The sequence below is a fragment of the Tachysurus vachellii genome, chromosome 4 (genome assembly GCF_030014155.1).
Source record: "Tachysurus vachellii isolate PV-2020 chromosome 4, HZAU_Pvac_v1, whole genome shotgun sequence".
Classification (NCBI taxonomy): domain Eukaryota; kingdom Metazoa; phylum Chordata; class Actinopteri; order Siluriformes; family Bagridae; genus Tachysurus; species Tachysurus vachellii.
In genome coordinates this window covers 12,962,953-12,987,446 of record NC_083463.1, presented here as the reverse complement: position 1 = coordinate 12,987,446, position 24,494 = coordinate 12,962,953, and the positions used below count along the sequence as shown (strand labels likewise).

At 37.3% G+C, this 24,494-nt stretch overlaps 1 protein-coding gene across 1 annotated transcript in view; it reads left to right on the top strand.

Annotated features, from left to right (window-relative positions):
* The first annotated feature begins 628 nt into the window (after nt 1-628).
* znf644b (zinc finger protein 644b) overlaps nt 629-24,494 on the top strand; it is a 53,475-nt gene continuing 29,609 nt past the window's right edge. Inside the window, exons 1-2 of the mRNA XM_060867254.1 lie at nt 629-748; nt 22,056-22,177. Of these exons, the coding sequence (XP_060723237.1) occupies nt 629-748; nt 22,056-22,177 (242 nt within the window). The remainder of the gene's footprint in view (nt 749-22,055; nt 22,178-24,494) is intronic.

Sequence of the window (24,494 nt, the reverse complement as noted above, 5' to 3'; positions counted from 1 at the left end):
AATCTGAAGAATTTATGACACATCAAACTGTTGGGTTAAACTCCAAACTAGCTCTACTACAATGAGCTATGATGGAAACCGACAAGGATCTTAAGGGTTAATTTTCTGTGTGCTCAAAGAAATGTATGCAGGAAAATATTCCTATGATTGCATTTAAGTGGAAAGGAAATTTTAGTTATGGAGGAGCAAATTGTAGGAGTTTTAATCACTCCAGGACCTCCACTGTGACCTCCACCTATAGTTTGGCACTTAAATTTGAAGACTGTCTTATTTAATCACCTTTTTATTTTATTTTAGCCAACTTCCACCTGTTGGCTGAGTCCCTCTCACAGCTATCAATCTGGAAAAATCCATGGTGAATGTTCTGGTTTCTGAATGAAACACAGACAGACTTATTACAGGTCGAGCCAGAGACCATAGCAGAGTTGGCGGCCAGGGTGGTGCTGGAGGTGCTCTGGACCTATAAGTAGGGACAGGAGAGGGAGAGACTGACTCCGTCATTCCGGGTGACCCGGCCGACGCGATCGATCCGATCAAGCCGGTAGGCTCCAAACACCCGGTCGACCCGGTTGGCCCGCCTGGTTACGTCGACCCGATCGGTCCGGCTGGTGAATCAGGTGCCGTAGGGATGCCGGCCGCCCGAACCGACACCATCGGGGTATCCGCCAGGTTGGAGATCAGCCGGTTTACACGGGCCTCAACTGAGCTTTCCGGTCTAGCAGCCATGTGGACAGGCTCGGTCACAGGCGTACACAGGATTGGGTTGGGCTGAGGTACTGTAGAGCATTCAGGCGTCCGTGGCTGGTCTGGCTCTGTGGCCCACGGACCCCGATGCCTACCGGAGCAATGCTAAATTGACCAGGTCTGTGAAAGACCCCATCTCTCGGCCCAAAGGCATCAGATAGCGTACCTGGTCCTTTAGGCCATGCCTAAACATGTCCTTAAGAGCCTTTTCCCCCAAAGTCCACCTGGCTACACAGGTCCACGAATATTCCTCGACTGGGGAATCCCCCTGACGTAAACAGAACAAGATTTCTGCTGGATCCATAAGGGTTGGTCGTTCTGTCACGGTGAGACAAAGGCGAGCGAGGATCCAAGTGCAGTACAGTCTTTTATTAATCCGAAACAGGCACACAGACGGGCAGGCAAAACAGGGCAGAACACTGAGCAAACAGGAAACAGGAGCATAGACACAAACATACGACATGTAACAACGACCAACACCAGGGAAGTGAACAAACAGAGTAGATATAACAAACAGGAACCAATCACAGCGCAGAGACAATCAGAGACTAAGACAACACACCTGAGGGAGAGATGGAGTTCAATTAGTGTCCATGGTAACCAATGAGTGGGCGGAGCAAACAATTAACAGCAGGGCAGACAGCAGACAGAAACAGGGTAAAATACAGACAGACTTATTACACTGAACACCTACTGCAACATTTTGAACTGTTATAATACAACATAATATATAACATTTATAACATAAATATAAGCTGAAAGTAAAGGACAGGTAAGTTACAGTTAAAGTAACAGGTAAGCTGTAAAGAGGAATGAAATGTCCACTCTTTACAGATGTTTGCAATCCACTATCATCAAATCTGAGTGATAAAAGAGAGATATATTATCTTTACCACCCAAAGAGAATAATAATAATACTTTCTTGGTTTCCCAAGCATGGAGGGCTGTGGCATTGTTGGACTTTGGCCAGAATTCCTTTTCAAACACATTCCAGTTTGAGAAAGCATCTCTGCATGACTGAACCAGTTAGAAGATGTCATGTCCTTTAAATTCTAATCAATATCAGATATTTTTCCAATCTACAGGGAGTTCCAAACGTTTCTATACATAGCAGAAATGAACACTTTTCCCAAATTTCTATCTACCTATTTGTGTTTTCAGAGAATTGTCAAATCAAGATATTTTGTAAATAAAGTTACATTTGAATAAAAAAGTGTTGATTTTCCCTATGTAGAGAGACGTTTGGGACACCCGGTAGATAAACTGTAGAAATGTTCCATTTGATCCACAAGCATCCTTCTATGCTTTAACATACAGTAGCATTTCTCTAGGACAGTGGGGCAGCCAGAATCTCTCAGAACTATGATGTTTGCAAAAGGTCATCCGTATCTGTTTGTTCATTGTGTGTTTCAAAATCCTAACAATAATTTCATAATAAGTTCAGTGATCCACTAGGAAATGATGCACTTGACATCAAATTCAGTTGAAAAATTTCTATTCCATATGAGGTCAAAAGGATTTTTACAACAGTTAATTTGTATAATATTCTTTAAACAATAGACAGTTTCATTTTAAAAAATCTTTGAAGAAAAGGCTAAACGTAATAGAAGCTGAATATTTACTTTGAGCCCATTTTCTCTTTACTTTTGGATTTGGATTTGGTATTGAACAGATGAACACTCCACTGTGGTGCAAAATCCTAACCCTACACCCTACTGAGGGCAATAGAATGTTTACACACTTTTATTTGCATAACACTCTTTAACAACAGACAGTGTCTTTAAAAATAAAATCAGTAAAAAAATTCACAAAACCCTAGCAAGGATAAGCATAAAAACTATAAACCTCCCAAGCAGAGTATTTTGTTTGGGTTTGGTATTGAACAGACGAACACTCAGTGGAGCCGACATACTGATTTTAAGACCAGGAGACGTCACATGATTTCATGTGTCACCTCACCTTTTTAACTCTGCTTACTTTTCAGTTTGCCCTTTAAACAAACATGCCAGCGCTACAGCTGTTCTCCATCAGCCTCAATTAAGCCATCATATAAACAAAAGGAAACAATTACTGAAAATGAAGTAATAATCACCAACATGGCATCGTCTACAGGGACATTTTACCCTTCTGACTTTTCTGAATGTTTATGCTCCACATTTATTGGACTAATGCAACAGCTCATAAGAGGTATGTGATAATTAGTCTATATGCAATTACCTCCATAGAGAGAGTAATAGAATGTCCTCATATAATTAAAACAAAATATTAACTACCTGATAGTAATATTATACATATTTTATATATTTTTATGCAGAATATTTTCCGTAATATTATAAACACTGTGGCATTTTCTCAATAACATTAATGTGAAGAACGGTCATGCATTCCTGGAAAGACTGTTCTTGCCAGATTATACCTTGTAAGAATGAGCTCGCAAGAATATGAACAGAAAATACTTCTGTAAGAAATTTAGAGCAGCTGTTTAACCTGTTAACAAGATAAGTTACAACATATAGTCATTGTTATTTAACTAATTCAGCTAAACTTATATTGATATAAGTTTATATCATATCATATCAAGTTATATTATAAACTTATATTTATATTGATATTTAATGTACCATTTATTTAATCACCATTTTGTATGAATCCTTATTTTAACTAGAGCTAGTTAGCTCCCTATCTTTATGATCATTTTACAAAAAACTGGAGCAAAACTTTTGGGTCAGCTCCACTTAATAATAAGCAGTTCAATATCTTTCCAGACTAAATATATCAGAGCTCATTCATCTTCTGTGCATGCTTTTAGAACCAATAAATATTTTGGTTTTTTTAACATCATAACCCTCCTCCAGGTGACCCAGCTGAAGCTGATCAGACTCCAGATGGCTCCTCAATTTCAAAGTTCTCTCCATTTTTTCAGTGATATTATGGATGTCTCTTCATTTCTTCACTCTCAGAATTCCCAAAACACTGACGGTTCTGGACAGACATTGTACAGCAAAACTTCTCCTGGACTAAGAAGTGCTTCACCTTCCTTGTGACAGTGTCAGTATTAGAAATTTGAACCCCAGCCCTCACCCTGCCCCAGGTCACCAATCCCCCTAGTTGTTTGTGATGGAGCCTTAATTTTGTAGAACAGTATCCTCTACTCTTCACTGTCCCCAGCTCCTCAGTTTAGGCTTTGGACACCTTTGGACTCTTTGGACTCCCTATAATGTGTGTCTCTTTGATGCAAAGTATTACCTCAGATCTTTTTCCTATTAATTCCTTTAAAAAAAATCTTCGATGTAGTTGCAATTGCTGCTCAGGCCCCCAAGAAGGTCAGCCATCTGATGAGGTGGTTCCTGATGTATAAGCATGAGTGGAGTATACCTAGGGGTATTTAGTAATCCTGCCACAGCACTACATATTACCCATACTCTCCCTGGTTTCTGTGAGTTGCTTCATTAAAACTTTTCCATATTCTTTAAACAATCTAGCATTCTTGGGATAGCCCCTTTCTGGGCTCTTTACTGACAAGCTGTTTTTTGTTAAAAATGTAATCAGGTGGTCAGAAGGTGAAGAATATTTTTTCTCAACACTCAATAAATAGATGATGCAGAACTAGTCTAACTAGTAAAACCCTTACTTAATTGTTCACTGCCGTGGAATCCGGTATCTTCCCCATATGGCTTGAGAAGGAGTTTAGGGAAGTTTTTACATACCTTATATGAAATGCTGGTATCAATTAGTTAAAGTCAAGATCAATGTCTTGCTTCACTCTCCCAATTCCTAGGACATCATCCCACTCTGATGGTATGCTCATGCACTTAGGCTTATGGCAATCTGTCCTGCAAGTGTGAGCTTTTAACGATGACCATTGACTGAGTGAAGAATGTGACTTCAATCTTTCACTGAATTCCAGTGAACTGACAAACATTAGTTTTTCTAATCGTGTGAATGATCTTATAAATTTTGTGATTTAGTAGATATCATTGTCAATACCTGCCTTCTGCTGTGAATAAACCTGTAAGGCATGAAGTGCTCATAATTTTCACTTTTTTCTCCATAAGTTTTGATATATTTATTGTCAGTGTGTGTGTGCATGCACATGGCAGTATATTCACTGTCTGTCTTAGTCTTTTCACGGAGGTAAAACCTGCTAAATTTCCACCTGCTTCTCTCAAAGGAGCCACAGAAAACATGTCACCTGGAGATCACCCAGAGATCTGGCTGTGTCTGGAAAAAGAGAGGGAGAAAAAGTATAGGAAAGTGGTGAGGGAGGAAGATTGCAGTGAAATAAGACTGAAAACAGAAGGAAGGAAAGACAGAGAGCAATGCAATGCAATAAAATACAGTGTGTGTGTGTGTGTGTGTGTGTGTGTGTGTGTGTGTGTGCCATTGTGTAAGGGGACAGTTCTATCTTGTGCCAGGAGACAGATACAACCAGACAGAGGAGGAGGAAGGACAGACATGACGGAACATTTAGTGCTGTGTGGGGAAAGGGCTCCCTTAGGAGCATTCACCATCACTCACACTACACTTAACTGCCTGTCCTCTTACACACACCACAGTCTGAACAACTGTGTATATCAGTGCATGCATGAAATGTATATTAAAATATTCTCAGTGACTAAACAAGTCTGAAGCTGGTCAGACATATTTACCATTCCTCAGGTTTTCCTCATTTTATCCATCCATTTTATCCATATTATCCATCCATTTATTGTCTACACCACTTATCCTACTTAATCTATCCCTGGAGACTCAGGGCAAGATACACCCTGGATAGGCTACCAGTCTATACCAGGGCACAATCGCACACACACCCATTCACACACTGTAGACAATTTAGAGATGCCAATCAGCCTACAACGTATGTCTTTGGACTGCGGAAGAAAACCAGAGTACCTGGAGGAAACCCCAGAGGAACAAGCAAACTCCACACACACACAGTGGAGGCAGGATTTAAACCCCCAACCCAAGTGTGAGGCAAATATGCTAACAGCCAAGCCACCATTCCCAAGATATTAAATTAAATAAAATATTAAATGATTAAATATTAATATTAATTATTATATATTAAATTATAAATTGGGGGGGCACGGTGGCTTAGTGGTTAGCACGTTCGCCTCACACCTCCAGGGTCGGGGTTCGATTCCCGCCTCCGCCTTGTGTGTGTGGAGTTTGCATGTTCTCCCCGTGCCTCGGGGGTTTCCTCCGGGTACTCCGGTTTCCTCCCCCAGTCCAAAGACATGCATGGTATGTTGATTGGCATCTCTGGAAAATTGTCCTTAGTGTGTGATTGTGTGAGTGAATGAGAGTGTGTGTGTGCCCTGCGATGGGTTGGCACTCCGTCCAGGGTGTATCCTGCCTTGATGCCCGATGACGCCTGAGATAGGCACAGGCTCCCCGTGACCCGAGATAGTTCGGATAAGCGGTAGAAGATGAGAGAGTGAGTGAGAATTATAAATTGATGTTATAATTAAACAATACCTTTATACTTAGTAGACAAGGGAAATCATACAGTAGGAGAAGATGGAAGAGTAATGTTTCCAGGATGCTGGAGGTTTCTTACCTTCAAAATCTTAATTAAGCTGCAAAATGTGTTAAAGTAAATCATTGCTGTTCATATTAGAAACCACATTAACCCAAGGACAACATTCTGTATTTATTGACTTGCCCACCATACTGCTCTCTTTTTGCACAATCAGATCAGAAGTTGCCTAATGACATAATGTAAACATCCATAAAAACAGAATAAATATATAAAGAACTGTATCCTGCAACTACACCATGTTTTGAGAGGGATATTTCATAAGTATTAGATTTGCCAAGAGCTAAAATAAATAAAATCATACTGAAATCATGCTTGTTTAATTAGAATTTCTGCCAACATATATGAAAAGACAAAACAAAAGCATATTGGGAGACACATACACCATATTTCTTTTTCTAATTGTGTTACAAACAGCAAAGAGATGGAAAAAAGCTGTAGGATGTGATGCAGGCCGGAACGTAGTGATGCTTAAAAAGACAAAAACATGAAGCAGTGTGAAGTGAGTGAAAGAGAAAAAACACAGCACCCCTTAGTCCTTCAAAATAATTAATTGCAGATGGAGCTGGTTGGGCTGTACTGCCAGTGAGCAGTATGGTTTGGCACAGCTGGACTCTTGCGGTTTCCCAATGCGAGAGAGAGACTTTGATTGGACTTACGCCAAACTGAGATGTGTAAGTTAAAACTCAACAGGCCATGAAAACCTGACCTCTTTGAGTGTAATCTTAAACTGTCTATTCAGAAACATTTTAAAGGGACTGACTATAGCTTTATGCATAAGCTTGAAGACATGTCCACTGTACCTTTAGGGACAGTAGTAGCTGAGTGTACAGCACTGGACTAATATTCAGAAGAGTTTAAATCCCGGCATCCCATGCTGCCTCTACTTGAGCAATAAGCAAGGCTCTCAACTGCTCAGTTATATAAATTAAAAAAACTACTGACAGAACCTCTTCAACTGTGGTCAACTTTGACCCTACTAAACTGAAACTGATGACTCCTGTATTATAATAGACTTATTATTTTCACTCTTTTAAACCGCAATACAAGTGAACAACGAACAGTCACATATGTGACATGTAACAGGTCCCGAAGTGGTGTGTGTCTGTTTTACTGTGTCTGTTTATTGTAATCCTAGATCTGACATTTCAAGGTAACGATGTATATGAGAGAAGAGGCCAATTTTTCGGTATGACCCTTGAGGCCTAGTTTGTAGGTTCACTTTTCTGGTTGTCTGAGTCTCTCTTCCCATTCACCACTGGTATGTATCAGCAAACCACATCATGTATATATGTGCTATACCTCTCAGAGGGAATGTTCTAGAATCAGATACAGGAGTACATATGAATGCAATAATGGACATGGCCAAGCACAGCTCATAAAACTATGTATAGGAAATCTGGCATATGTGGAAAGGTTAACTGACTTGAAAAAATGGAATGAATTATCACTGAAAACAAATGGATTGAGGTACTGAGCGTAAAAACTTTCATCTGAATTTGATTAAGTGAGAAGCATGTTTTGGTGCCCAAGGCTAATAGTGTTGGCTAATCCAATCCTCAGAAGATATCAGCACTTCAGTCATGATTACACACATATACATACGCACACGCACACACAAAGAGTTAAATTCTTGTTTCTAATAGGGTTTACACATAGAGTCAACTTCTGGTTTCTACCGTATTTACCACACTGCAGCCTAATTAATGTACTTCAGAATATAATAAATATAATATAAATCACACATATTCCAGCTTCTTACTACAGTAATTATTCTATCCACTGTAATATCTGTGTGTCAGTACAGCATTGGGATGATTATTAAACTATCCAGGAAGCAGTTTTATTACAATTCCCTCGATTGGTTACTTTGTGTAAGAGGAGGTTAAAGGTCTCCTGATATTGTGTTTAATCTATTGTCTTTGCAATTTGTTCAAATGCATACACAGTATGACCTGCATTCTGAAATCCTAGAAAATTAAATATGTTCTACAGATCTGAACAAACATAATAGTTGATTCGACTCAATATGCAGTTAATGTCCACTGATGCTGTTAAACACTACAAGGAGTTTTAATAGGTTAAGACATTGTAATAATACATTTGCCTACTAACACATGAATCAATAAGGAAAATTAAAAATCCCAAGAAACTATAAAAAAAAAAAAACCCTCTTCCGAAGAAAAACCAAGCTATCTAGAATAATGTGTCATTTTCACTAACCCTTAAAATATATTGCTTATAAATTCCTAAAATATCTGTTCAATTTCTAGTAGTAGTCAGAGGAGGATGAGCGCCCCCTACTGAGGCTTGGTTCCTTTTTAGGTATGTTGCTCCTTTCTGGTTAGGGAGGTTTTCCTGCCTCTGATAAAATTCTAGTAAAGTTTGCTTTCCCTTAAAACAAAATGAATGCAAAAATATTTTGATTGTACCAACAGAAATTTGGGGGTTTGGCTCCTTTACAAGACAATTAGCAAATTAGGTACATTAATTAATATTAATAGGAAAAATAGTAAATTTTTCCTTTTTAAATGTATTAATCATTTAAAATATGTTCCTTAATGTATAATTTTATAATATAATTGATGCGTGTTAATTATTTATGTGGAGTTGTGTAAATCATTTACAATTACATCTGTGTATAAAATATTCTGTACAAATAAAGCTATTTAGTGGCCAAAAGGTCATGAAAATGGTAGGTTGTGTATGTCAACAAGTGGAGAAATGCCTCGGCCATTTACAGAGCCAGTGGAGTTTTCCTGTGTGCTCATTTCCAAGCCAAGTACTAATAGAAAAGGCTTTACTTTGTGACTCTGACCTTGCACATGTAGCTTATAAAAGCCCCCTGCGACATCATTCACATCCTCTGGTCATTGTTTTCAACCCAAATAGAGGTACTCTGTTTAGTTGTGAAACCTTGATTATATATGTAACCCACCGTTCTACTTCCTCAACACAAGGAGACCATATTTCAAGTCATCACAAGCGTACTACTTTTTACTATGGCGAATGATTACTGCTCAAAGCATCAATATTGTACTCTCTTTAAGATGATAATCACTGGTGTGTCATGCTCATCCTCGAGGTTGAGACACATTCAAGTACTAATTATTTAAAAATTAGAATCACTTAAGTGCCGATAAGGATGAGCATGACTGTTGAGGATAAGAGTTATTAATGAACTGATGCTTCTCTCTTAATCTATGTAGATTGATACACTTAACCTATCAATATTGTACTTTACTCATGATTCTTCTTCTACACTCCATCTCTATCCTCAGCATCCTCTACTCTCACACAATGAACTTCATGTCCTCTTTCAGCACATCCATATATCTCCTCTTTGGCCTTTCTCTTGACCTTTTACCTGGCAGCTCCGTCTCCAACATCGCTCTACCAATATAACCATCTCCCTCCCCTGTACATGACCAAACCACCTCAATCCAGCCTCTCTTACCTTGTCCCAAAAACAGCAACCCTGAGCTGTCCCTATGATGTGCTTGTTCCTAATCCTGCCCATCCTTGTCACCCCTAAAGAGAACCTCAACATCTTGTCTCTGCTACCTCTATCTTTGCCTCATGTCTTTTCCTCACTGCAACTGTCTCTAACACATACAGCAAAACCGGTCTCACTACTGTCTTGTACACCTTTCCTTTGATTCTTGCTGACACTCTTCTCTCAAACAACACTCCTGACACTTTTCTCCACCCACTCCAACATGCCTGCACATCGCCCTTGTTCTTAAAGATCGGCATAGAATACCAAGTATCTTCTCACTCTCTAAAATCTGGTTGTACAATCTAGATAGATTGCGATAGATTCCACTAGATAGATAGATTCTCCTAGACACTTCCACGCCTTCGCAGGTATGTCATCGGGACCAACAGCCTTTCCACTCTTGTTTCACCTCAGAGCCTTCCTCACCTCATCTTTTCTAATCTTTGGTATTTCCTGCTTTACAATATTCACCTCTTCCTCCTGTCTTTCCCTCCCATTTTCCTCATTCATCATCTCATCAAAATATTCCTTCCGTCTTCTCTGCACACTCTCCACCTGTTTAATCACTCTTATCGGTTGCATATCCTTCCCATCTATATCTGTCTGTCTTGCTAATCTGTACAAGTAGTTAATGCCTTCCCTTTCATGTGTTACCTGGCATACAACTCATCGAATGTTTTTTGTTTGGCCTTTGCAATGTCCCTCTTCACTCTGTGCTGTGACTCCTTGTAATCCTTACTATTTTCTTCGCTCATTTCTACCCACTTCATTTTAGATAGCCTGCTGTCCTGTACTTTTTCGTTCCTCCACCATTCCTTATCTTCTTTTCTCCTTGTAGATGACACACCTAGCCCCTTCATACTTGTCTCCCTAATCAATTCTGCTGTACTTTCCCAGTCATCTGGAAGCGCTTCCTGACAACCCAAAGCCTGTCTTAGCTGCTGTCTGAATTTCTTCCACCACTTGGTTATTTTTTATTCTTTCCTCTCCTCTTCTTCCTGACCACCAGGTACATCTTACACATCACCATCCGATGCTGTCTGGCAACATCACCATCCGATGCTGTCTCCTACCACCACTTTGCCATCATTAATCTCTCTCATAATATGTAGACAAGATTGCCTTGTCTACATATTATGTTTTCTACCTGCGTACTCCTACCTCCACTTTTATATGTAACTCTATGTTCCGTTCTTTTCTGGAAATGTGTTAACTATAGCTTTTCCATCCGCTTAGCAAAGTCCACCACCATCTGTCCTTTTAGGTTCCTTTCTTTAACACCAAACCTGCCCATCACCTCCTCATCACCTCTGTTCCCCTCACCAACATGCCATGTTGATCACTACTCTCTCCCATTAGGGAATACTCTCTATCACCTTATTTAACTCACTCCAGAATCTCTCCATCTCTTCTAACTCACAGCCTACTTGTGGAGCATAACCATTGATAACATTCAACATCATCCCTCCAATTTCTAACTTCAAACTGTGAATCCTGTCTGGCACTCTTTTCACCTTTAAAATATTCCTCACAAACTCATCCTTCAGGATCACTCCTATCCCATTTCTCTTCCTATCCAGATTTCAAAATCGAACATCCTGTTGCTTTAAACAGGGACATTCTAAATTGTAGTGGACTGTGGCATGACAGAATGGAATTTGGTCCCCGTTGGTTGAGACATGTTAATATATGATTGCTATGAGTATTTATATCAGCTGTGTGTGCTGTATGTAAATATGTATGTGTATAGGTCAAGGGTTTGCTCTAAGTGTATGTCTGTGTATGCGTTTATAACTCAGACTGCTTACACTTGCCAAAGTCTGCATTCCACATCACTGCAGTACGGCTCCAGAGCACACACACTAAAAGTCAGTTGTACAGGAAGTTGCTTGGCCGTGCAGGGCCGCAGAAGAACCAGATTGCTGGAACTTGATTTGGAGGAGAGTGTACTGATGCCTCTCTATTCTCTTACACAATGACACAACGTCTGACACAACTTAGAAGAACATAAATCACTGTCATATTTCACACTGTAGCTAAATGCCCGACCAAAAAACAACGATTCAGTGCGAGTTGTGACTTATACAGATGAGAATTGCTACTAAATAACTGTTACACCAGTATAGATAGTGACATAACAATATATGTTATTCCAATATGGAAATCGATACAACAATTAATTAAAACATGTTTTTTAAAATTACATACTGAAAAATATATAGTATAATATAAAGACATCTGATATAATGTGGTTTATTTGGTGTATTTTTAACTATGATATTTCAGCCAACAAATTGCGTTACTTTTCACATTTATTAAAGAAATAGATAGAATGACATGGAAAGGCTAAATCTATACTGTAGGTTGAATACAAAAAAAAGGTGGGGATGGTGGTAGACCCTCAAATTTCTTGTAAAACCTAAAGGAGGTTAGTTTAGTTAATATATATATATATAGCTAAATATATAGCCTACTAAGGCCAAACCACAAATCACATGGATGGAGTTAAAGTGTTGATTGCAGATGACTAACAACATTAATCCAAATGGAATTTCACAATGTTAGAGTATATTTTTAAGTCTAATAACACAAGACATCATAGAGAGAATTTAATAATAATAATTCAAACAAACAAAGATCCAAACAAACAAATAAATGATAATCAAAAGTAGCACATTCTAAAGGCAATTTTTTAGGCTAAAAAAAAATTATGCAACAGATTGCTTGAATCTTTTTGAATGGTTTTCCGAGGAAATTTCTAATCAAATTATGTTCAATGAACAAAGTTAAAGGAAAAGTTGGACAGCAGTGGCAGCTTGGTGGTCTCAGGAATCGAGTACGCCAGTGGCTAATCTTTTAATGAAGTTAACTCATTCACCAACAATATCGTTAAAATTTTGCAATACTGCAGTTATGTATTTTTTAAACACAAAAAAAGAAAAAACACACACAACAAACACACAGGTGAACAAGTTTTTTTTTTCTACCCTACATTTATTTTCTAGCTGAGCAGATTTGTCAAATGAAACTTTGTCATTTTTTGATCTACTCTTGATCTAAACTAATGGGTAGATGGTCAAAGTACACTGATAAATATGACATTAGTTCATTAGTAATATCAATAGTTTAGCGTAGAATTAGCTTAGTGTAGTAGTATAACACATTCCATCAACAGTATTAGCAGGTGTAGCCTAAACTCAGTACACGGGCCCACTATTTTTCACATCACAATTAAGAATATGCCAAAAATGTATTGCTTTAGTAGAATTTATTTGCAAATGAAATGATTATCACGTTCAAATGTCCTTTGTATTGGATTTGTTTAACCTACAGATCCTCTAACACACAGTCTTTTCTATCTGAATATATCCAGTCATGTTAAGTGGGTAGTTGGTGGGCACTAAACTCAAGGTTTTCAAGGTTAATTGACTTTTAAATCAATTAACACATAAATGTTAGTTTAAATTACACACAGTATTACCTTGATGGTATTAGCAAAATGATTATATCAGTACAACCCCTCAAAATAATGTTTGCAACTTAAAATTAATTAAATCAATAAATTAAAATTTTAATCTTGCAACCTTGCATTTAAATAAGTTGTGGTAATAGAATAGAATATAATAAACTTTATTAATTGATTAGTTGATTAATATGTTAATTAACACATGTAGTAGCTTGGTAAATTTAAAATACAGTTAGGATACAAAAAAAGCAAAACAAACAAACAAACAACAACAAAAAAAAAAAACAGATACTGAGATAGGGCAAAGAGTAATAAACAAATACAATACACACCATGAAATCTGTACAGTGAGATACAACAGTACAAAATGAACAGGTCCTCTACTATTACTACTACTACTACTAATGATGATGATGATGATGACGACGATTACTGTGTTTGTAAACACCCAGTCACTTTCTAAGTTGGTTTTCCTTGTAAAGCTATTTATTGGCTAGTATTAATTTAAATTGTAAACGTACTGAGAAAGAATAGAGAAAAGAATTGGCTTGAAATTCAGCCATCCACCAAAGGACTTGATTTATTTGACAGCACTCAAAGAAGAACATTTCAGCCAGAGGTCTTCACTTTTTTTTTTGCTCTAGTAGCCTCAGCCAACATCTTTTATTCCTTTGTAATAATACATTAAGCGGAGTTACAGCGGTGCTCTATAATTCATTGACTATTCTCTTTATAGAGGGATGTGGAGGCACAAATCGCTTCATTGCAGTAATGAGCACCAACAGTGGACGTAAAGGATCACAGGCCTTTTCTCTCTTTTGAAAAGAACAAAAGAATCAGTGAAACTTAAAGCATTTTCACTTTTGTCTGACTTCCTCAGATATCCAGTGGATAGAAAACAAATATCATAGCAACCTTCCAAAGCCAGCTAGCGTGCAAAAGTAATCATCTGGCATCACTCATCCAAGGTCTCTCCGTTCTTGATGATTTTCCTGTCAGGATGACATCAAAGCAGGAGGAAAAAGACTTACGGTCTGCATTTCTTTGTAATCTATATCCATTTCTAACTTGTTTACAAGTACCGAATCCTGGGATGGCCTGGGATCTTTTTTTCACAATGAACAATTTAATTGGCATGATAGCTTTAAACCCTCTGTTTTCATAATTCATAATTGCCCCACTGATGCTTTTTCCATAACAAAGCACAAAGAAGCCTCAGCTACAATAGTGCACTTTGCTAAGTTTACTGACATTCAGGGCTCAAGTAAATCAGTCAACAAAGCCTCTGGCACTGAAAGTTTACAGAGCACCCAAGTTGGAGTTTGCAAGCTAGGGAAGAGCATAAGTGATAAAATGGCATAAGAAAGGGGAGAGCTAGCCTTTTTTTTTTACAAACTATATAGACAATAACTCTGCAGAGGGAGGCCAGTCTGAGTTTTAAAACAAAGATTAGCCAAGTATTGAGTAAACAAAAAGCAAAGAAGCCTGAAGGGGAAAAAAGCTCTTTACCATTCTTTACCAGTTTGTAGATTTTCATAAGGGCAGATTTTCATAAACGATTCTATGGAGCAGCCATGAATAAATGATGGAGCTGAAGATACAAAGCTGCAATTTTGTAACACAGCAGCCAGGGGCAGTACATGCAAGCCTCTTGAGGCTGTGCTACATTTCATGGTTCTATACTGGTAAAACAGGCAAAGATCCAAACCAAGTGATACTAAACACAAGGCAACAGGAGAAACTAGGACTAGAAACTATAAAAGGATGAAACACACACACACACACACACACACACACACACACACACACACACACACACACACACACACACACACACACACCAAATGTAGATTACATATTTAAAGATCCTTTAATTCGTGCTGAAGGACTTAATAACTATCTGTAAGTAATCATTTATTATTAATTTGATAAAAACAATTAATTGACCAAACAAACAATTAAATCACTTTATGTACATGAATGCAGATCTGTGGCAGAACCATATGACTTTTATGTATAAAGTGCAGATGTGTTCAATTTTAGTGCATATATGCTATACTGTATACACGGCATAAAAATCCAGTAGAGGTAGTGTGTGTAGAGAAGACAAGTAAAGTGCAAACTCTAAGCTCCCTCTCATTCTTTCTGTGTTTGCCTTCAGGTGAGTAGAAGCACTTCCCTGAACACAAAGAAGAGTCCATTTTCTATTGTTCTGATAGATCTCTCTCACTCTCTCTCTCTAGCTAGCTAGCTAGTTATTTACTTTGCATAGATAGATAGATAGATAGATAGATAGATAGATAGATAGATAGATAGATAGATAGATAGATAGATAGTGAACCTGCAGATTCCCTGTAAGAGCTGTCTCATTCATATAGGATGCAGCTCCTTGCTGGACTATATTAGAGGTTAACTGGAGGACACCCTGCCACCTTGTGGTTCTACTGTCCACTGCAATAAAACCCAAAAAGGTCTCAACTCAGCAAACATCTTGTGAATTCAAGTACATTCTCTTATTATTTTGAGTGCAAATAAATGCTTGAAGATTTTTACAGGTATTTGAGTTAAACAAGTTTAAAGAGTTGAAATAGACTGGGCCTGTTTCATAAGCAGATGAGTGTGGGTACAAAATACAGTGGCAGTATTGATTTTGGCACTGAATGTGAATGTGTTTAGTCTTTACTATTCAGTCCTTTGGTTACTGATATTTCAAGCCTATCATCATGAAACCCAAACTATGAGGTTTTGTGACTTCTAATTTCCAGTTCATGAGCACCTGAGGAATATGGAAATTGGAAGTCTAAAAACAGGAGGATGTTTGGGAAAACAGCAAGACCCACAATATGAGGGGAGTCTCAGTTATATTCACTTAAATGTTATTAAATTTTAACAAAATATAAAAGATTTTTTTTTTATCAAAATACTTTTTAAGATAGCAAAGGGTAAATGCAATAAGGTCATGTATTTGCTCCACAAAATTAGGTGGTATTCCAACACTTCCTCCTTCATTTTTATGCTTTCGGTAAAATGTTTCAAGCCTGTGAGCATTTAATGTTGTTTCTCTAATGAGGTCATTTTTATACTGTTTTCAATTAATAAATGCAATAGAAATTTATTTCAATTTTGGTCAGATGTCATAAGGTACACTAGTTTAATTTGGTATGAAAGAAATGCCTTTTTTTTGTAGCTAGTAAAGGTTTTTTTTTCTAGCTACAGTAAATGCACCCTTAGTGGGTAAGAGTTTGTGCTGGTTAGCAGAAGGTTGTCAGTCCAGATTCCAAGACTTCCATAAAGCTATTTAGCTAAAGTTATCTATTAGCCACTTTGGGAAAACAATAAATAAATATAAATACCACAGTATATGTTAATGGAAATTTGACATTAATCATGTATCAGTTACATTTTAACGTGAAAGTCATTCATTCATCTAGAACTGGTTTATATTGGTCAAAGACAGAATTCACCCTGGATCTCAGGGCACATGTGCATCCACATCTTTGAGCAAAATAAAGATTAGGCAGTCCACCTACAAACCATGTTTTTTCGACACCTACAAACCATGTTTTTTGCGGAAAACACATAACCTGAAGAAAACATGGTGCACATACTAAACTGGACCCTGGAGCTATGAGGAACCAACACTACCCACTACTCTGCCCCATGCAAAAAAGATATCAAGATTTTATTCATAACATATACATTACAGCACAATCAAATACTTTTCATAACCCAGCTTATTAAGATGATGGGTTAGAGCACATTGTCGGCACCCATGGCATACTGATTAGTAATCCACAGCCTTAGCCACTGAGACATTATTACCTTAACTGTTATTAGCTCTCTAGGAGTTAAGTAGAATAATCAAGTCAAATGCTTTGCACTGTAATTCAGGATTCAAAAGTATATTAGTTAAACAAAGTGTTTAATTCTACTTTGGAGAAACAAAAAGAAGATGAAAATTAATAATTTATGGAGCACTTACAAATACCAGAGTACACGATAAGACCATAAATATGTGGACAAGAAAAAGAAGCATTTGTAGTACCAGTTTTCCTTCAGTGTAAGAAAGCAGCCCTAACCTGCGTGACAATATCATTGTGCACATTGGAAATTCCATGAAAGAGATTAACCTGAGATAAATTGTGCCCCAGCTCTGAATAAATTGTGCCTTCTTGACTGACATCAGTGCGTGAATTGACTAATACTTGCATAGTTCTCTTCATCCTCGTTCTCAGAGAACCTCAACATCCTCGTCTCAATGTAAATCTCAGCAGTCATGCTCAAAAATCTTGTGGTATGTCTTCTGCTTCTTCTTCTTCTTCTTCTTCTTCTTCTTCTTTTTCTTCTACTTCCTCTACTTTCGGCTTTTCCCCTTAGGGGTCTCCACAGCGAATCATCTGTTTTCATCTAACTCTATCCTCAGCATCCTCTTCTCTATCCTCAGCATCCTCTTCTCTCTTACCTTCATGTCCTCATTTAACACATACGTATATGTCCTCTTTGGCCTTCCTCTTAACCTCTTAACTGGCAGCTCCATCTTCTACATCCTTCTACCAATATAACCATCTCCCTCCTCTGTACATGTCCAAACCATCCCAATCTCTTTGACCTTGTCCCCAAAACAGCCCACCTGAGCTGTCCCTATGATGTGCTTGTTCCTGTCCATCCTCGTCACTCCTAAAGAGAACCTCAACATCCTCATCTCAATATAAATCTCAGAAGTCATGCTCCAAAATCTTGTGGTATGTCTTTCTAGATCATTGGAGGTTATTATAACAGTTATAAAGTTATAGTTTATATATAGAAATACTTTTTGCTACTTAGTAAAATCTTGGAAAATAAAAAATCAATTACAACATGTACATAAAATTTTTCCTACATCACCTTAAACTGCTCTGCACATGACAAGATATTACATGTAGTTGTAGCCTTTTTGGACTTTGTATTATTGTGTGTTGTGTATTGTGTATTATTGACCCTAGCTAACCAAGTTAAACACTTAGTTAAAAAACTAGAAAATAATTTGTACCTGCAATTCCAGACACAAAGTTAAAGACCTCAAACTTATCATATTTTTTGACAGTAACTGACATACCACCAATATTAGATCATGTCAGGCTAGCTATAGAGTTGGTAATACTATGGAGAAGGGAATATTCTACTTGTAACTATGGAAACCCTTTGAAGAGAATTTATGCATTAAAATTGAACATCAACTTGTTTGACCTCCTGCAGCGTCAAGAGTTTTATAAAGTTGACAATGAACTTCTGTCTGAAATGTTCTGTTTTTCCACACATTTTGCCTACTACAGTGGAGCCTTTTGACATTAGTGTTTCTACCTAGATTTATATATAGACACACATCCATCATAGTCTTAGCAGCTATAGCCATAGCTTTGGCTTTAAAGTACAATTACCAAATTCAAGCATGAGTTGTTGGTTTAGATTCAAGGCTCTTACCAAAATTACTGGCCTAACTCCATAGATGTGCAGATTTCAGCTCCATGCAAATCATCTACATGCAGGTTGCGCATTATCAAAGCTTCCTTATGAACATGTGAACTTGGCCGAGAGACCTTGAAGCACCCAATGAAGCAAAGTGCCTTCCATTAATGTGTTAAGAGTGGTGCTGGAGACACATAAGAGATGTGTGCTCTCTATTAAAGTCAAACTTCCTCTGGTGTATTGTGACCTATGTGTTATTTCTTATGCCCTGTTATTCAAGCTGGTGCAGTGGAATAATAACGCATTTTTCTGTGATGATGTTCCAACACCATAGCTCCAGGCAGAAGCTTAGGCTGCAATGCACATGATCAAAAAAAAAAAAAAGCAAGCCAGTGAAAATGAGAAAAGTGGCCCTGCTGTAGCCCAAGGTAGGGAATAAATTGCAGATGGTAACTAGCAGTGCCAAGCACAAACAGCATAAGAAATGGTTTAAGATTCTCTCCTATTATATTAGACTCAAATCTGTCAGGTCTGTCCATTAAAAGAATTATTTTATGCTGCTAATGTCAATTTTATTTTAACACAGAAAAGGTATAGAATCCTTCTGACTGTGCTCAAACATGGCAAGATTATGCTTTTGAAATGACAACGGAAGAGTTGCAACCCAGTCCCTAAGAACAAAATGCATGTTTATTTTTGCCACTAACCCATTAAACTTATAGGACTTACTGACTGATTCCTCAATCACTACATAACTACAAAAATGCAAAGTATGTGTCTTGAAGACTTTCTTCCTGCGTGTTGAAAAAGCTAGATTTCTTCCATATATAATGAATAACTGTCTACTTATAAAGACATCAATGTTCACAGTCTTTTTATTAACAGGAATATAAAAACTTGTTTATTATTAGTTTTTGACCATATGAGGCACAGTGTATTAGTTGGTACTACAGAAGTAATAGCCTATTAAAATAAGTGTGTTAATATCAACTGTGGGGGCATGGTGGCTTAGTGGTTAGCACGTTTTCCTCACACCTCCAGGGTCGGGTTTCGATTCCCGCCTCCACCTTGTGTGTGTGTGTGAAGTTTGCATGTTCTCCCCGTGCCTTGGGGATTTCCTCCGGGTACTCCGGTTTCCTCCCCCGGTCCAAAGACATGCATGGTAGGTGTGAGTGAATCAGTGTGTGTGTGCCCTGCGATGGGTTGGCACTCCGTCCAGGGTGTATCCTGCCTTGATGCCCAATGACGCCTGAGATAGGCACAGGCTCCCCGTGACCCGAGGTAGTTCGGATAAGCGGTAGAAGATGAATGAATGAATATCAACTGTGCAGCAAAAACAGTATTTCTTGCTATGCTGTTATAGAAGATTTATTAACACCTATTGGCCAATCAGATTCCCGACTTTAGCAGCAGCAAAAGGTTTTAAACCTTTTTAAAAAACCACCCCCACAAGAAATCAATCAGACTGACTGATCAACTAATCATCTAATCAAGTTTTATCTACTGGAGTCAGCATCCAAACCCCACTCCCCCTTGTTGAACTGGTTGAAAAGAAAAATAAGAACTTTGCTTAGTAACACATTTCAGAGCTGCATTCCAAACAGGATAGGGCACACAAACTAGTATGCATAGAAATTAATAACACCAGTGGTGACCTAATAAACTGTTTGGTATTTGGGAAGAGGGGCAATTAAATACTGACTTATTTTGTGCTTAAATTCAATGTGGGTTGATATGACATACAACATGTTTTCCTGTTACTTCCAATTTGACACCATAGACACACCACTGACAAAACTCACAACAGCTCAGAACATCAGTTTACAGAATATTTCGGCCTCCTGACCCCATAATCAAGTTTATGTATTTACTTTTTTTTAACACTTGGCGTATTTTTGGATTAAACTATGTTGCTGATTTTGTAACTGGATTCTGATCTAAGAAAAAATGACAACAGCAGACAGAACATCAATATATATTCAGTTGTCTCAGTTATGAAAACCACATAATTATAACTAAGTTTAAAATTGTATTCCGTATTGTAGGAGGCTTGTTCTGTGGGAGAGATGATAAAAATGTCTCATTTACAAAGCAGTGAAAAAGCCTGTACCTTCAGGGTTAGTTTTAAAACTCACACACTTATTTTCAATGGTAATAGATTTGATATAATGCTAAGTATAGAAATGTTTATTCTCAAAGGACTGAAGCACAGGCTTTGCTCTATGGACTTAGTTTCAGTGAATAGAGAATATTTTCAGGGAATATTAACACAATTTATTTACCCCTATATGCACTGTTTAAATGCTATTTGTATTTAATTTAAAGGGAACATACTATATGGACACATTTAACTTAGTACTATTATTGCCTGTTAATGATTACAGATTTGCATATATTGCATATCTGATATGAAGTTACTTAGTAAGCCTTTCCATCTTGTTTTGTCATCTGAGCTCCAGCACCTTTTATTGCAAAACTCATGTCACTACAGTAACTGTGCACCATGCTTGTAAAGGTAACTGATTACAGATTTGCATATACTACTAATAAAATGTCTTATTTTTGATTTAAGGTTTTACTGGAGACGTATATATACCATAAACGATACGAAGTTATAATGATATGGACAAAATTTTGGTGCAGTCGGAATAAGGTCACACAGCTTCAGGGCCCCCTTTTCGATTCTGAGCTTAATATAATAATATAATAACATAAATAAATAAATAAATAAGTAAGTAAATAAATAAATAAATAAATAAATAAAATAAAAAAATAATAAAAATATAAATAAACAAACAAACAAATAAATAATAATAATAAATAAGTAACAATAAAAAAATAAAATACAAATACATAAATAAATATGAAAAAAAAATACTAAATAAATAAATACATAAATGCAAGTTAGTGCCAGTGTGGCCTACATTCAGTACACATGATAGACCTGAGGACAACTTACAAAACTGTCTTCTAATAATTATTCCAGAATTTAAAAAAAAAACGTCAGATACTTTTAAAATATTTCATATATTAAAATTCATTCTTTAAAAGATGAGGTGTGTTCATCATACGCAGAGGTTTTTAGTCTGTACATTACTGTAAGTCAGCAGCAAGTTCGCTTAGGAATGTATTAACCTTAGCCTCTTTTTTTTTTTGGGAATAATCCATATTCCTAGGAGGGGATCACTTTAAAACTAAACACCGCGACTGTTAAACAAGACAACCTTCTGCAAACAAACAACAGAACTGATATAAACAACACAGCTTGCTATTTGTTGTGTTAGCTTAACGAAGCCGACAGTGTTCCAGGTCGCTGTAAGAGACGTCGTTATTTTCCGGAACACCCCTCTCGGAGTTTATAGTTCGACCTGCGGAATTTAAAGGCAAAATGGCGACAGGGTGATGGATGGCAGGCGAATATCCAGCACTTAACCGAGTGTCATGGCGGTCTTGCCATTGCCTACAAATTTCCAGCGTCGGAAAGGTAGGTCTGATACTCGGTTACATGTGTCTGACTTTATCCATTTGATATGTAGCTAGGTTGTGTCCTTTGGGGTTGGAGTCCTTGGGATAAAAGCTGAAAGACACGGTGGAAATGGACAAAATGGCCAAGTCAGTGTGTGTGTGTGTGTGTGTGTGTGTGTGTGTGTGTGTGTGTGTGTGTGTGTGTCTTTCTGTCTGTCTGTCTGTCTGTCTGTACATACACAATAGTGTTGAGTCTCTCATTCGAGCATACTGTTAGTAATCAGAACATGGGGTAATATTTTAGGATCAACCCATTTACTCAGACTTGCTGGAGAAATAGAAGTTTTCTTAAATCAGCACAATATGGCACCATTTAGATATGTTTACACACATGATCCAGTTTTATAATCCTTTTTACTAAATATTGATTAATTACTCTTAAGTTTCTTTGCTATTGCAAAGCATGCAGACTCTTGACTGTTGTGTTTCTGGGAACATACTGTATTATACCCACACAAGCCTGGTGGTGTTAGTGTGGACCTGGAGTGCTGTCAGTCACTAAAGAAGTCAGAAGATTTGGCCCACAAATTAATTTCCAGTATTTTGGTAGACGCCTTTTATCCAGAGCGACTCACGTTATCTCGTACCTCACAATAAAAATTCAAATGTCAAACTCTTCAGTTTGTCTAATATTTGGGATTTGATACTTCAGGCAAAGCCTCAAGAAGGTATGTATGGTAGATTCGATTCAATTCGATTCAAGTTTATTTGTATGGCGCTTTTTACAATTGACATTGTCTCAAAGCGGCTTTACAGAACATAAACATAGAACAAAAGGTTATTATGAAGAATAATATAAAGATGAATAGAATACAGAATTCAAGATTAATATTAGATATATTTAAATGTGTATGTATTTATCCCCAATGAGCAAGTCTGAGGTGACTCAGGCAGCAGTTTGCAAGGAAAAACTCCCTTAGACGGTAAAGGAAGAAACCTTGAGAGGAACCAGACTCAAAGGGGAACCCATCCTCATATGGGTGACACTAGAGGGTGTGATTATAAATATACAGACTGGCAAATGTTGTATTGATGCAAAAGACCACATGGAGTTGGTATCTTCTCTCTAGGAGGAGCTAACTGGAGCTGGTAGATCTCTAGATGCCTATTGTAGATGTTATTGTTACTAGAGTAGCCCACAATAATAGCCATTTTGTAGTGCCGTAATCTCAATGTGAATCTTTTTTTCAGTATTTAAAACTCTAAAATTTTATCCATAAGACATATTATCTTGATAAGATCTCTATGGCGTAAATAGCTGATTATGTGACTCAGCAAACAGCCCATATAAAGTGAAAAACAATTATTATGGAGAACAGATTTATAGATAATAGTTACGCTGCATGCTGTAAGCAGTCATTAGCTCCAAAATGGAAAGACCAAGAGTCTTCTGAAAAGTTTAAAAATGAGCCTGGAGAGATGAGTTAAATGTGTCTGCATGCAAAACAGTACTTTTTGAAAATCTACTGACCGCCTCATCCCATATTTATTTTATGAACTATTTAAATGTTAGACACGTTATATTCAAATCTGTAGAATAATGTTCTGACTGTTTAATTGTACCAACAATATTTTTATTTCTAGATTTTCCACTAATAGAACACGTTGTCGAAATTGACATTATTTATAGCCTTGCAACTTTTTTCAGTTATAATTAACCCATTTAATTCAAGTGATCAGTCAGTCAGGCTATAAGAGCACTTACAGTATAATAACATACTTGATAATGAGAATCTATCTGTCTAACAAAAACCTTCCAAAGAAATCTATACTAGCATTCAACAGTATCATGCACAGTACTAAACCATTATCAGATCTATCAACTCCTATAAACAAACAGATGACAATGCATATGAAGAAAATAAAAATAGCCCACAACAGATTTAAATATGTAGTCAATACCAATTAAACCAAAATTCAGAAACTTGGTGGTGAAAATAGTCTGGTTCATAAGTATTTGTTCATAATTTGCCACCCAGCAATTAAATAATTGTACATCCTCGACCTGATTTGAAATAAAGCAATCAAGATGTGACTGATTTGTAGACTTTCAGCTGTAATTCAAAGGCTTTAACAAAACAAACAAAGGGTTTAAAGTGTAGGAATTGCAGTCATTTTTTAACATAGGCTTGTTCTTCCATTTTCAGTCAGTGACCGCCTTGATTCTGGAAACTAATACAAACATGTTGAGGGTCAATCATAAGATGATTGCTTCATTTCAAATCTATTTTGGCAGAATTCTGACAAATGTGATGCTGTCCAAATACCTCATGGAC